The sequence below is a fragment of the Lynx rufus genome, unplaced genomic scaffold, assembly GCF_022079265.1.
Source record: "Lynx rufus isolate CCGP_SWC_20201006 ecotype Redwood Valley unplaced genomic scaffold, mLynRuf1.p SCAF_18, whole genome shotgun sequence".
Classification (NCBI taxonomy): Eukaryota; Metazoa; Chordata; class Mammalia; order Carnivora; family Felidae; genus Lynx; species Lynx rufus.
Genome location: NW_025814832.1, coordinates 659,805 through 675,895, shown reverse-complemented (window position 1 = coordinate 675,895; position 16,091 = coordinate 659,805). Strand labels below are relative to the sequence as shown.

Sequence of the window (16,091 nt, the reverse complement as noted above, 5' to 3'; positions counted from 1 at the left end):
CAAATTTGAATAATAATTGCCAAGTGTCCACTACATGTCAGTCCTCGTGCTACATCACCCCCCAGATTCTGTGGTAAACCCAGGATGTGAGATGGACCCACCCCTAGTGACAATGAGAAAACCCCCTGGGCTGCATTAGCTTGGTGCTTACTAGACTTTACGGAATACTACTCATTGTCAATATTATGCCTACTGTTTGAAAACATACATTAGTCTTTAGAGTCCCTGTCCCAGAGAAAGCTGAATCGTCCACTTGGAACATACTCTTCCTAAGGCTCCCTTTATGTCCCGATTCCTCAGGCTGTAGATGAAGGGATTCAGCATAGGGGTGACCACAGTGTACATCACGGCCATGACAGTCTCCTTAACAGTAGAATTGTTGTCTGAAGGGCACAAGTAGAGGCCAATGATTGTCCCGTAGAAGAGAGACACCACGGAGAGGTGGGAGCCACAGGTGGAGAAGGCCTTGCGGATGCCCCTGGCAGAAGGGACCCTGAGGATGGAGGACACAATCCGTGCATAAGACATGACAATGAGTAGGAATGGGATGACAAGAATGAGCCCTCCCATGATAAATATCACCAACTCATTGATTCGAGTGTCAGAGCAGGCCAGCTTCAGCAGAGCAGACATGTCACAGAAAAAGTGGGGGATTATGTTGTCGGCACAGAAGGACAACTTGGCCATGAGCAGGGTGTGCAACATGGCATGGGCAGTAGTCAGCACCCAGGACAGCACCACCAAGGAGAGACAGAGCTTGGGGCTCATCATGGTGGTGTAGTGCAGGGGGAAACAGATGGCCACATAGCGGTCATAGGCCATGGCCACCAGGAGGAAGCTCTCCAGGTCTCCAAAAAATAGGAAGAAGTACATCTGGGTCAGGCAGCCGGCATAGGGGATGGACGGGACCTGGCTCTGCATGTTCTGCAGCAGATTGGGCATTGTGACAGAGGAGAAGCAGAGGTCAGAGAAGGACAAGTTACTGAGAAACAAATACATGGGCGTGCGGAGGCGGGAGTCCAGGCGAATGAGAACGATGATGAGCAGGTTCCCCAGGATGGTGGTAACATACATGAGCAGGAACAGGGCATAGAACTGGTCCCGCAGCTCTGGCTCAATAGGCAGACCCAGGAGGAGGAACTCTGAGATGACACTTTGGTTTCCCATTTTCATGTTGCTTTTGTTCTACCTTTGTAAAATTAAAAATAATTTGCATGACAGCGTGAATATGTATGTGTATATACACACATATATACACACTTCAGAATTTTCAAAAAGAAATCTTAATTTTTTAAATTAAATACCCACAAGTTATAAGGGTTAAGTTCAGTACTTCTTTCACTAGGATAAAAGTATAATATGTATTAACTCATTCATTCTTCACAGCAGCCCTATGAGATAGGTACTATTTTCTTCAGTTTTTACATTTAAAAAGTTGATATTTATACTCATTAGGTAACTTGTCCAAGGTCCCACACCTATTGAACAACAGATCTGGGACTGCAGCCAACAGTCTAACTTTGGAGCTTGACTTTTAGTGGGAGTGCTTCCAGAACTGGTTACACTTTGCAGGTTAGCAGGTATTACTGAGACAAAGTCCTACAGATGGCAGCACAGACAGAATGAGTTCTGAGAGTAAAGCATTATGGGGGAGGAAATGTTTTTTATTCACACATCTGATAATTAAAGAGAGATGCCTACAGTCAGCTTCAGAATATCCATAAATACAACCATTTTCTCTTGGTCAGAGGACACAGCAAGAGGGTCAGGTCCTCTCTGTGGTAGAGGTGCACAAAAGCACCGGGAACCACAAAACTTGTGGTGCAAGTCAACCAGTTCAAGGAGTGGGAAATTAAAGGGTCCTTGAACTCTCTCAATTTGTGAATACCTCAAAAAACATGGATAGAATAATTTTTGACATATTAATCTTAGAAGGTTTTGTTTCCTCGCTCTTCACTTTCACTTCTTCCCATTCAATAGACAGTTAGCTCTATGCTCCTTGCCTCAGGATACAGACGTGGCAGGAAAGCAGAAATGGTTCACAAGTTTTCCTGGCTTTTATTTCCAAAAGCCTGAGCTCCAGAGTGAAGCCAGAATTTACCAGTAAAGAAAAAAAATGTCTGGACTAGAATTGGGAGGTGAAGTGAAGCTTCCTCCCAGCAAACCAGAAAGAGATCTCCTTGAGCTGGGGGTAGGGGGTGCAGGCAGAGGAAGGGTGGGAGAATGATCAGTGGGTCACAAGAACAGAGATGGCAGACCTGGCAATGCCACCAGGAAGGCAGGAAGGTCAGATATAATCACTGATTCAGAGGAGAGAGAACTTTAAAAAAGTACCGTATGTAATTTGTTGCCAATAAATCTGATGATTTAAATGAAATGGTTAACTTCAGGGATGCCTGGGTGGCCCAGCTGGTTGGGCATCTGACTTCGGCTCAGGTCATGATCTCGCAGCTCACGAGTTCAAGCCCCGCGTTGGGCTCTGTGCTGACAGCTTGGATTCTGCATCTCCCTCTCTCTCTGCCCCCACCCCCTACCTCACTCTGCTGTCTCTCTCTCTCTCTCTCTCTCTCTCTCTCTCTATCAAAAATAAACATTAAAAAGTTTTAAATAATAACTAACTTCGGAGAGGAAAAAACAAGTATATGACCAATATTTACCCAAGAAATGAGAGGTGACCAATGTGGGCTTCCCCTCTTGTTTCTGTGGATCCCTCAAAGCCAATGGGCTGGCATTCACTTTTCCCCTCCAGCCAGGCAATTAGAGCCCCGGTCTTCTAAATAAGGAGTTATGAGCTCAAATATCACCAGGGCTGCTTAACAGGATGTAGCCTCCAGAGCCAACCCACCATGAGGGCCAGGACTGTGTCTACCTTGATCACTGTGAGATCAAGTTTTCTACTTGTAGATTTGATGGTAGTTGATGGTATCACCACATTTGTTTATTCTAGCAACTGCATGAAGGACACTAAAGTACCACAAATTCTTGTAGAACTTATGGTCCAAAAAGAGAAGTTGTAGAGACCACATTTTTTCAAGGTAGTGCAGTAAAATGACAAATTAATAACAAACATGTGATATACTTGGATATTAAGGCTCTACTAAATGATTTTTACATCAAAGAACAAAGTAACACTGCTCTATTGAGAAGGAACACAGTACACACAGAGTCATCATGGAAAAAGAAAAATCTATGCCTCATTTTTACTAATAAACTAGGAAAAAATAAAGTATTAAGCTGAAAAGGATAGAAAAAAGAATGGCAAAAATTCAAATACAAAGGATTAAGAAATTTATAAACTTAAAAGTGTATATTAACAAAATGGAAAACATAAAAGCAGTAAAATGATAAAATAATTTGAGAGCTTTGTTTTCAAAAGGTCAACAAAATAGACAAAACTGGCCAATTAAAAAATAAGTATAGAAGATTAGGAATAAAAAAAAGGATACAGTTACAGAGACAAATTTTTAAGTTTTCCTAAAATGTCTGAAATAAATGTGAAAATCTGGATGAGACATTTGCTAAACAAAAACAAATTGAAAAATTGGCTCAATAATAAATATACATGATATCTGAAGAGACCATTAAAATAAACAGTCAAGAAGTCAAAAAAAATCAAAGACCAACAAATATGAAACAAACTGAAAAAAATAAGTATCTATAATAAATTTCTTTAAGCCAACAATAAGCATATAAAAAGATGCCCCACATTATTATTCAAATTAAGATCATAAGATACTACTATACACCCACTGGAATGGCTAAAATGAAAAAATTGACAATATCAAATTTAGTGATTAATATTCTCATATATCCCAGATAAGGATATAAAATAGTAAAACCACTTAGCAAACTGTTTGCAGTTCTTAAAGGTTAACATTCACTCACCCTATAGTCCAGAAAATTCATTCCTGAAATAGCCCAAATAAATGAAAACAAATGTCCTCAAAAGCATGTTTAATAGAATTTTCCAAAGAAGCTCAAGTCATAAGAGCTAAAACTGAGAAACCCAATGTCCAGGAGAATAGATAAAAAAAAAAAACTGTGGCATATTCATTTTAATGGTGTACTATATAGCAATGAAAAATAATGAACTATAATGATTCAAACAACAGAATGGATAAATATCAAAAACATTACGTTGAATTAAAAAATCCAGACTCAAAAAAATGTGGGTTGATTCCATTCATACGAAGTTCATGAGCTAGCAAATCTAATCTATGATGATAGAAATAAGAATAGTGGTTACCTCTGGACATGCATGGGTACTAACTAGGAGAGGGCATAGGAAAACTTCTGGGATAATAGAAATGTTCTGTATCTAGATCAGTGCAGTGGTTACATGGGTGTAAAATTCAGCAAACTGTACACAGAGATTTGTGCACTACATGTAAATTATATTGCAATTTAAAAAAATCGTTGGGCCAGGAAGCTTTTTGGATTTTTCAAACTCTCAAGGAACGATAATCCCCAGGCTCTACATAAAGCATTCCAGAACCTAAAATTAAATAGAAAGCTACATAATTTACTGAAACGGGGGGGGGGGGGGAAGACAGGAAAATAGAATTATAGAACAATTCCACCTATAGAAATGGATATGAAAAGCCTAAAACACTAATAATTCCAAATTTTCATATTTGAAAAAAAGCTAATATGTTTAATTTAAAAAATTAGTATTAATGAACCACAGCCAAAATGCAATTGAAAAATATCAATACCAATTCCTGATCAAAGCTCAGAATAAAATAAGAGATTACTTCCTTAATATAATGTGCTAGGATCTGCCAAAGTTGGATTGTGTCCCCTCTCCAGATGTGAGCATACTTTCATTCTCTAGATCACAGTGAAATGGAAATCATAGGACTCCAACAAGAGATTTAATCCTATCAAAAGATTTTGTTCTTTAATTCCCCATTAACTGTAATGCCAGGTCTCAACCACACTGCTCCCAGCAAGGCTTCTTCAACTGTTCAAATACTTTCAGGGCCTTGGAACTCAACAGTGGGTTGCTTGCCCTACGTTTACCATCAAGTTCTGCTGGCAACACTGGGTGACTGCTGGCATCGGCAGACTGTTCTCAGATCTTCAACAGCTTTACTCGGAGCGGACCATGAGGACATCAAACACACTCTCATCTTGCCCTGTTCCAGACACTGATGGGACAATATAGGAAGCAAGTACTGTATTATTTTTAAACCAAAGGGACTCTGAACAGATTTACAATCTCTGCATATTCTCCTACTTCATTGCAAATATGAAGCCTGTTTTTTTTTGTAGGACACTTAAAGACACCAGTGCCCTTGCTTAAGAAAAAATAGTTGGTCAGTTTTGACTAATTTAAGAAGAAACACAACCATTAAGTAGGGTGTCTCAGGACACACATAGGGCATTTTTCTGAGAATTTCCAAAAATACATAATAAAAAGATCTAACTTATCGAGAGTCAACATCACACATAATGGTAGAAATTTTAAATCCTCAAGACTCTGGAGGCAATCAGAATGAAGAATGGTGGTTAATCTAAAGCAGCACTGTCCACTGGCAATAAAATATATGCCACAAATGTGAGCATTTTAAATTTTATATTTTCAATATAATTTTAAATTTTCAATAAACACATTTAACTTTTCAGTAAACACATTTAAAGTGGCAATTTTAATTAAAAACAGAACTACCCTACGACCCAGCAATTGCACTATGAGGTATCTATCCAAGAGATACAGGTGTGCTATTTCGAAGGGGCACATGCACCCCAATTTATAGCAGTGCTATCAACAATAGCCAAAGTATGGAAAGAGCCCAAATGTCCATCGACGGATGAATGGATAAAGAAGATAATGGAGTATTACTCAGCAATCAAAAAGAATGAAATCAAGGGGAGCCTGGGTGGCTCAGTCAGTTGAGCCTCCGACTTCAGCTCAGGTCATGATCTCATGGTTTGTGGGTTCGAGCCCCATATGGGGCTCTGTGCTGACAGCTCGGAGCTTGGGGCCTGCTTCAGATTCTGTGTCTCCCTCTTTCTCTCTGCCCCTCCCCTGGTCATGCTCTGTTTCTCTCTCTCTCTCTCTCTCTCTCTCTCTCTCTCTCTCTCTCTCTCAAAAATAAATAAACATTAAAAAAAAAAGAATGAAATCTTGCCATTTGCAACTATGTGGACGGAACTAGAAGGTATTATGCTAAGCAAAATTAGAGAAAGATAAATATCATATGACTTCACTCATTTGAGGACTTTAAGACACAGAACAGATCAACATAAGGGAAGGGAAGCAAAAATAATACAAAAATGGGGAGGGTAACAAAACATAAGAGACTCTTAAATAAAGAGAACAAACAGAGGGTTGCTGGAGGGGTTTTGGGAGGTGGGATGGGCCAAATAGGTAAGGGGCATTAAGGAATCTACTCCTGAAATCATTGTTGCACTATATGCTAACTAACTTGGATGTAAATTAAAAACAAATTAAAAAAAATAAAAATAAAATGGCAATTTTAAATTTTCAATAAACAGGTTTTATTTTTATTTATTTTTAATTTTTTTAACATTTATTTATTTTTGAGAGAGAGAGAGAGAATGGGAGCAGGGGAGGGGCAGAGAGGGAGGACATAGAACCTGAAGCAGGCTCCAGGCTCTGAGCTGTCAGTGCAGAGCCTGATGTGGGGTTCGAACCCACAAACCGTGAGATCATGACCTGAGTCAAAGTTGGACACTCAACTGACTGAGCCACCCTGGCGCCCCTCAATAAACACAATTTAAAAGGCAAAAAGCAGGGTGCCTGGGTGGCTCAGTTGGTTAAGCGTCTGACTTCAGCTCAAGTCATGATCTCATGATTCATGGGTTCGGGCCCTGATTCGGACTCTGTGCTGACAATTCAGAGCCTGGAGCCTGCTTCAGATTCTGTGTCTCCCTCTCTCTCTGCCCCACCCCTGCTCATGCTCTGCCTCTCTCTGTCTCTCAAAGCTAAATAAAACATTTAAAAAATTATATGTAAAAAAATAAAAGAAAATAAAAAGGCAAAAAGAAACAGGTGAAGTTAATCTTTGTTACATATTTTATTAACGTCAAGATATCCAAGATACCATCATTTCAACACATAATCAATACCTGTACGCTAAAAACTCACACATCTATTTTCTTCGAAATCCAGTGTGGATTTTGTACATACAGCACATCTCAATTGGAACTAGCCACACTTAACTGCTCAATAGCAACATGTGGCTAGTGGTTACCAGATTGAACAATACAGATCTAAAGTATAGCTTCTCTATGGCATACTCTGCAGCCAATTACAACAAAATGTAAAAAACAAAACAAAACAAAAAAAGTGAGTAGGAGTGCTGGAAAATGGAAAATGGTGCCTTGGCATGCCAGAAGTTTTGAGAACTGGATCATATGAACCAGTGGGAATCAGACTGAGGAAAAGTTCATCAGAGTAACTGACTCTCATGTAACACAAGCTATGGAGAGACCCGCCTAGAAAATAAATGGTCCATTTCTCCCAGAAGCACTAGAAAACTATCAAATTCGTAGAAGAAAAAATTAGATCACAGGGACATTGGGAGGGTGGAAGGGAGTGTAAACAACAAATTCTGAGGAATACAGATGGGTCCCGGATATTAAGATATGAAGCACTTAGGGGTGCCTGGGTGGCTCAGTCAGTTAAGCATCTGACTTCAGCTCAGGTCATGATCTCACAGTTCTCGAGTTCGAGCCCCGTGTCGGGCTCTGTGCTGACAGCTCAGAGCCTGGAGCCTGCTTCGGATTCTGTGTCTCCCTCTCTCTCTGCCCCTCCCCCACTCGTTCTCTCTCTCTCTCTCTCTCTCTCTCTCTCTCTCTCTCTCTCAAAATAAATAAACATTTAAAAAAATTTTAAAAAAGACATGAAGCACTTGATCACAACCCAAACCTAGACATCATCCCAGGCATGCTGGCCTATTAAGTAACTGGGAGACTTTGCTGAGGCAGTCTCCTAATGAAGCCAATGGGGCCAGACACAGGGGGAGATAAAACTCTAGCAAAGGTCTGGTCACCACAGCAAGCACAGCAGTGAAGTCCCCTAATCTGAGCCTCCACACAATGCTTTTTCCTTCACCTTCATGGGGTCTGTGCCCCTTGTGAGTCCCCCATTGAGGCTGAAGAAGATTGTAGCCAGGGAGCAGTTGGGACGTAAGCAGATCAAAGGGCCACCAGAACCCTGAGCACTCAGCTGTTCTCCTGAGCTTCCCCTCCACAAGCTTTACTTGGAAGAGGGCATGTACAAAACCAAGTGGCAGCTCTACCCCCACCTACCCGTCAGCAGCGGCATCCTTCTCGCTGGTCTGCACCCAGCACTCCTACTCCAAAGGAAAACCCATTTGTTTGTCCGCCTACCCAGCTTACACACCCTCTCAGCCACCCACCTCAGTGGGTGTAGGGAAAGAGATGATGAGCCCAGACTGATCCGAGCCCGTGTTCCATACCCGTCTCAGCCTGGGGGCTGTTTAGAACCAGGGGTCTGCCCAAACTGCAGAATGACACGAAGGTCTGAGTTGCTTCAGATTAGAAGTCAATAGATGTTCTCTCATCATCTGCAGGCGCTAGACCCCAACACTGTAGTTCCTAACACTGGAACTACTGGAAAAATGGCTACCCCAACCCACGTGAAAAGCTTGTCTCTTTTCCCTTTTAAGACTTGATTGACTCAGGAGACATTAGTCAGGGAAGCAAGAGTTAGAAGAGAGTAAGAACGAAATGGACATTCTGGGGACAGCAGCTGACGTGGCTGAGGCTGGGAGGACCCCAGTGTGTGTTTACAGTATTTAAGTGGTGGACCCTGGAGCCAGGCAGCATGGGGTCACCTTACTACCCCCATACCTGCTTTGTGACCTTGGCCAAGAAGCTTAATCTCCCTTAGTCTGAATTCCCTAATCAGCTTAATAGAAACACAGCAGTACCTAATTTATCATGCCAAGGTAAGTTGAGACGAAGTGTGGTATTAGTAAGACCACTGTCATCATCAAGTTCTGTGATGAGGATGCAGTGTTTTCCCAAGTACTCCTGCCCTCATCTCCCTTTCACCCACGAGCCCAGCATGTTGGTACAGGTAGAGAAAAGGTAAAGGAGCACTGTGGGATAGAAGAAGCTACTGGCCCAGAAGGGACAAATATTTGGAACCCAATAGTGAGGATTTCCTCTCAAGTTATGAGTTGAATCTATCCCTAGCTAAAGATATTAATATTGGGATAACTCTGTGGAGGGTGAGGAAAGCCAGCTTCATGGAGAGGCGTTCCCCAAATGGTCTCTTATACCCTGTTTACCTCAGTCCCAAGCAAGATATTTAGGAACCAACAGAAGTCAGACTCCATCATTACAGGCCAGTAACCTTGGCAAACTGCTGAACTTTTGCAACCTTACACTCCATCATCAGTGAATCTTACACACCTTACAGAACTGTGGGTTTGGAATGACTGGCACTTGCAAAGGATAAAGGACTCCACAAACATACGATTTATTTTTTCCCATTAACAACAGCTCTGGTGATTCCCAGTTGCATTTGGAGACGGGAATCACTGTTGAGAGAGGAAAACAATGAAGCTGACGACTTCTAAATCATCCTGCAAGAACTGCACTACAGAATTATGGAATCTTAACATCTGTTGCACGGGATTTTAAAGTAACTACCTCTTCTGAACTCCCTCCCAGCTTACCCAGCTTCTCTGAGTGTGGCTCCAGAACCTGCTTCCTGTTTGTTACTTCTCCATCATGCATGTTAGGCTGGAGTCTCTGCCATTGTCTCCTGACTCTCTTCTATAATGGCCTGACTCCTGGGATCCCTGGGTCCCAAAGAAACTTATTAGTATCAAACCGTGCTTGCCCCACCCTTGCGTCTGCATTTTTCTAAACCCTGAGACAGAACTCTGGGTTCACTCTAAGTCTGATCTTCTCAGGAAAGTTTTCCCCAACCATTAAAGCCCACACTAATATCTCCCTTCTCTATCTTTTGCAAGATCTGGCCTTCTACAATAGTTATCAGAGTCAAATACTGTGGCATCTGGCCACCGCTATTAGATGTTGTCCAATGACCACTTCCATATATACCAACCTTCTCTTCTCAGGTGGGCTTTAAACTCCATGATAGCAAGCATTGTGTTGACCCACCCAGGAAATACTTAATCTATTACATCATTAATGCATTCCTTCTAAAAATATTTACTGGGTAACTACCATGTGCAACGCTCTGAGCCACGTATTTCTCTTTGCCTGCCCTCAAAGTGCTTATAGTCTAGCCGGCAGACATGCAACTAAACAAGCTCCTACCAAGCATTACAAATGTCCTCACAGGGGATTTAAAGATGTGATAAGAGTGCATATCAAGGACACCTTTATCTGTCAGGTCAGAGGAGACATGTTTTATTTTGTTTTGTTTTGTATTTTAAGGAAATTCAAGCGAATCTGAGGAGTTTTCCAGAAAAAGAAAATAAAAGTATCTAGAGAGGAAATAGTATACGGAAAAACTCAGGTGAGAGAGCCCGGAGCTTTTTAAAAATAAAGGAAGTTCAGTGTGGCTGAGGTATAGTGCATGCTCTGGGAGGAGGGTAGAAGATGGGGGTCATTGGGAAGGAGGAAGGCAAGTGGTACAGTCTGGTGATTCCTCAAAAAAGTTAAACGTACAATTGCCATATGATCCAGCAATTCCACCCCTTGTGTTTACCAAAAACAAACAAATAAACAGAAGTTATAAAAAAAAATACTTGTATATGAATGTTCATAGCAGCACTATTCACAATAGACCCAATGTGGAAACTGCCATCATCTGATGACTGGATAAAGAGAATGTGATATATCCATACAATGGAATAGTATTCAGCAATAAAGTACTGATACATACACAATATGGATAAACCTTGAAAACATTATGCCAATTAAAAGAAGCCAATCACAAAAGCCACATATTATATGATTCTATTTATATGAAATATCAAGATGAGGCAAATCTATAGAGACATAAATGGATTGGTGATTTCTAGGGAAAAATGGGTAGTGATTGTTAATGGGACTTGGGGGGGTGGGTGATGAAAACGTTCTAAAATTAATTATGATGATGGTTGCACAATTCTGTGAATACATAAAAAATAGTTAATTGTATATTTTAAATGGGTGAATGGTATAGTACGTGAATTGTATGTTAACAAATCTCTAATAAAAACCAAGTCTTTTTCATTAGGAAATTTGTATGTAGATTGTATTAAATATATGTATATTAATGTTAAATTTCTTAAGTGTGATAATGTAACTATGTATGAAAATGTTCTTGTTTCTAGGAGATCCTGAATGCGGAATATAGTGGCTATGTGTTTTGATGTCTGAAAATTATCTCAAATATGTCAGCCATTTTATTTATTTTTTAAGTTTTTATTTTAATTCCAGTTAGTTAACATACAGTGTTATAGTAGCTTCAGGTGCACAACATAGTGATTCAACACAGATCAGTCATTTTAAAAAGAAGAAGGAAGGAAAGGAAAAGGGAAGAGAGACAGGGCCTAAAGGTGCGGTGACGAGAGAATTACAAAGCAGGGGGCTAAGACTCCCCAGGAACCGAAGCACCGGTCCCCTGGCTCTAGCGTATTTTTGCAATTTGTCTGATAACAGTGAGCACATACAACATGGTGTTTGGCATCTGGACAGGTCACGCACCTGCAGTGTATTCCATACTGGGTCAGGAGTATGTCTGGCACCAGACAAAACATTCTTATCCCTGGCTTGTGCCCATATGATGTCCTCCTGGAGGGGATGAGCAGTCCCTGCGGCTTTCCACCTGGGAATGAAACTGCTTTCAGTTCCTTGCTGCTCTGTCCTTTTCCTTCAGGACATTCTTACGGTGCCCCCGGCTTCTTGTTTTCCAACAGAAAAGAAAAAAGAGAGGTGGGGGGAGGGAATGAGGAAGAGAGAGTTTGATATTGGATGTAAATATGAACAAATGAAATATGAACAGATTTGAGCAATGGATGGAGTATAAGAAAAATAAACTAATTTGAAATTAAGCCTGGAGCTTTTGTTTTGAATGTCACAGGTGTAATGACATAGGATTTCATCTTTAAAATCTCTATCCCTGCATCTTGTTATAAAAATAGAAATTTAAAAAATAAAATAGAAATTCAATCATTTATAAATTTATCAATTATGTTTATTCTTTTTATTATGAATCAGCAGTTATTTAGTAAAATTATAACACAACATGTGTTTTTACCATGCTTTAGGACACAAGATGAGGTTGAGACTTGGAACAAGTATATATGGTAGACTAACTATATATGTGTGTTTTTCAATGTTTATTCATTTATTTTTGAGAGAGAGAAAGCACACACAGCAGGGGAGGGGCAGAGAGAGAGAGGATGAAAGAGAATTCCAAGCAGTCTCCAGGCCATCAGCGCAGAGCCCGACCAAGGGCTCATGAACTGTGAGATCATGACCTGAGCTGAAACCAAGAGTCAGCCACTCAACCAACCAAGCCACCCAGGCTCCCCTGTATGTTTGTTTGTTTGCTTTTTAAAGAAAAATCAAGATCTGAAACAAACTTGACAAATATTTGAAAATGCGTAATGTTGGCACAGAGTTGGTCACTGTATTATCCTTTATAATTTTCAATATAATTGAATATTTTCATACTCATACTGTTTGTTCTTTATGAATTTTCTGTTAATATTTTTTATTTATTAAGTTTTTCTTTTAATTCTAGTAGAGTTAACATACAGTGTTATATTAGTTTCAGGTATATAATATAATGATTCAACAATTTCATACATCACCCAGTGCACATCATGACAAGTACTCTCCTTAATCCCCATCACCTATTTCCCCCATCCCTCTGTTCACCATCAGTTTATTCTCTATAGTTAAGAGACTGAATAATATTCCATTGTGTTTATACACCACATCTTCTTTATCCATTCATCTATCAATGGACACTTGGGTTGCCTCCATATCTTGGCTCTTGTAAATAATGCTGCTTTAAACAAAGGTATGTGTGTATCCCTTTGAATTAGTTTTTTGTATTTTGGGGGTAAATACCCAGTACTGAAATTACTGGATCATAGAATACTTCCATTTTTATCTTTTTGAGGAACACTGATCTTGTTTTCCAGAGTGGCTGTACCAGTTTGCATTCCCACTAACAGTGCACAAATGTGGGGGCACTGGGTGGCTCCGTCGGTTAAGTGTCCAACTTTCAGCTCAGGTCATGATCTCACAGTTTGTGGGTTTGAGCCCCATGTCAGGCTCTGTGCTGACAGCTCGGAGCCTAGAGCCTACTTCAGATTCTGTGTCTCCCTCTCTCTCTTCCCTCCCCAGGTCATGCTCTCTCTGTCTGTCAAAAATAAATAAACATTAAAAAATTAAAAAAAAAAACAACAGTGCACAAATGTGCCTCTTTCTCCACACCCTCACCAACTCTTGTTGTTTCTTGTGTTTCTGATTTTAGCCATTCTTACAGGTGTGAGGTGATATCTCATTGTAGTTTCAATTTGCATTTCCCTCATGATGAGTGATGTTGAGCATCTTTGCATGTGTCTGTTAGCCACCTGTACGTCTTCTTTGGAGAAATGTCTGTTCACATCTTCTGCCCATTTTTTAACTGGATTATTTGCATTTTTGTTTTATGGGGATTTTTTGGATCATCTGTTTCTTGGGTGTTGAGTTGTATCAACTCTTTATATATTTTGGATACTAACCCTCTGTCAGGTATGTCACTTGCAAATATCTTCCCCCATTTAGTTTTGTTGATTGTTTCCTTCACTGTGCAGAAGCTTTTATTTTAAAGTAGTCCCAATAGTTTATTTTTTATTTTATCATCCTAGCCTCAGGAGGCATATTGCAGAAAAACATTGCTATGGCAGATGTCAGAGAAATTACTGCCCATGCTCTCTTCTAGGATTTTTATGGATTCAGGTCTCACATTGAGATCTTTAATTGATGTTGAATTTATTTTTGGGCATGATGTATGAAAGTGGTCCAGTTTCATTCTTTTGCATATTGCCATCCAGTTTTCCCAATACCATTTGTGGGAAAAGACTGTATGTATTTTTCCCATTGTATATTATTTCCTCTTTTATTGAAGATTAATTGACTATATAATTGTGGGTTTATTTATAGGTTTTCTGTTCTATTCCATTGACTTGACTACCTATTTTTGTGCTAATACTATATACTGTTTTGATCACTACAGCTTTGTAATATAACTCGAAATCTAGAATTGTGATGCCTCCAGTTTTATTTTCCTTTTTCAAGATTGCTTTGGTTATTTGAGGTATTCAGTTTATTTTATTCTTATATTACTTGTAGGTGTTCTTTGTATATTCTGAATTTTTTTTTTAATTTTTTTTTTCAACTTCTTATTTATTTTTGGGACAGAGAGAGACAGAGCATGAACGGGGGAGGGGCAGAGAGAGAGGGAGACACAGAATCAGAAACAGGCTCCAGGCTCTGAGCCATCAGCCCAGAGCCTGACGCGGGGCTCGAACTCACGAACCGCGAGATCATGACCTGGCTGAAGTCGGACGCTTAACCGACTGCGCCACCCAGGCGCCCCTGTATATTCTGAATTTTAATATTGTGTCTGTTAGACATGTAACTCTGTCATGTCTCTTTCAAGTTTGTTTGTGTTATCTTTTCTCCTAGATAAGTTTCTTATTTTTATGTGGTCAAATATGTCAAACACACATCAATATAAACTTGTCAGTTTCCACTAAAATAATTCCTTTGAGAATTTGATTTAGATTGTATTGAATGTATATGAGGAGAACTTATATTGTTAAAATATTGACATTTCAAAACTCATCAAAAGGCACAATTTTAAATGGATTGATTTTAGTGTATAAAATTTACTCCTCAAAATCCGTTTAAAATGAGGCATCTTGGGTCACTGTAAATGTCCACTTATTGTGGTATTCTTTTATATCTTTCAGTAAAGTTTTAAAGTTTTCTTCTTATGTTCTTGCACATAATCCCCATTGCTATTGAGAACAGGGTCTATTTTTCATTGTCTTTTTTAATGGAATTTTTGTTACAGATGGAAGTACATTAATTTAATCTTTTTCTTGCCACTATATATTTGTTGTATGATGGCAATGAGATTTCAGAATTTATCCAGTATAGCAACTAGTGTTACCTTAGCTAGCTACCTCATGAATATAATAAAATATTTCAAGAAATGAAATATTAAATGATAATGTATAATGCAAGATTATACAAACTATAATCGACTTTTACGAACATATATACATATACATAGGTGGCTGTTAAGGTAACTGGGTAGAAGGTGACATCAGAAATCAAGACGTAGAATAAAGGACAAAGAGCAGACCTGAGGGAACATAAAGAGTTTAATAATATGCATGTTGAGCTTGAAGTGTTCATAAACACTCAAGTAGAGACATCCAATGGATAGATGAGAATAATGGTCTGGAACTCTTGAGAAGAGTCTTGGCTTCAGATAGAGATGTGGAAGTCACCAGAACATACCTGGGGATCAAAGTGGTGGGTTTGGATGCCATAACTTAAGGGGACAGCTGAAGATACATATGGACCAAGGTTGGAAAACTAGTCCATACCATAAATAAAGCTAAGAGAGGTTTGTTTTGTCTTGTTTTTAATGGCTGCTCCCCTTCTTTCTAACGTGAAAGAATATGAGAAGAAATTATAGAATTACTTAGTCTGGGATCTTACATAGATTCAACAGTTGACACACTGTGTGACTTGACAAGTAATTGAATGCCATATTTTTCAGTCTGTGAAACAGTAATAATATCTACCCCAATCCTTGAAATTGTCATGAGGGTGATGGTAGTGTAAACATACAGATATAAAGTTCTTTTATAAGGTCCAAAATATCAAACAGAAAAGAGGTATCCTTAAACTCTGAATTTGTCTACCAGCTTCCAGCTTCTTTCGCCATTCCTGGGGAAATCAGTTTTAGGTCCCCTGGGTATTAGTTATTCCCAGGTAAAGACAAAATACATTCCTGTAGCAAAGGGCTAGAAAACTCCATTTCAGGTCAGGCCAGGTCAGAAAACAGAGTAGACATGAAAATAAGTAAGAGGGGGAAAAGGTTAAGAGATAAAATGATG

The 16,091-nt window shown here is 39.5% G+C and overlaps 1 protein-coding gene across 1 annotated transcript; it reads right to left on the bottom strand.

Moving 5' to 3' along the window:
* Positions 1-216: 216 nt before the first annotated feature.
* LOC124512925 (olfactory receptor-like protein DTMT) lies at positions 217-1,179 on the bottom strand. Its single transcript, XM_047080566.1, has one exon. The coding sequence runs from the start codon at positions 1,171-1,173 to the stop codon at positions 217-219; it is 957 nt and encodes a 318-aa protein (XP_046936522.1). The 5' UTR covers positions 1,174-1,179.
* Positions 1,180-16,091: the final 14,912 nt, after the last annotated feature.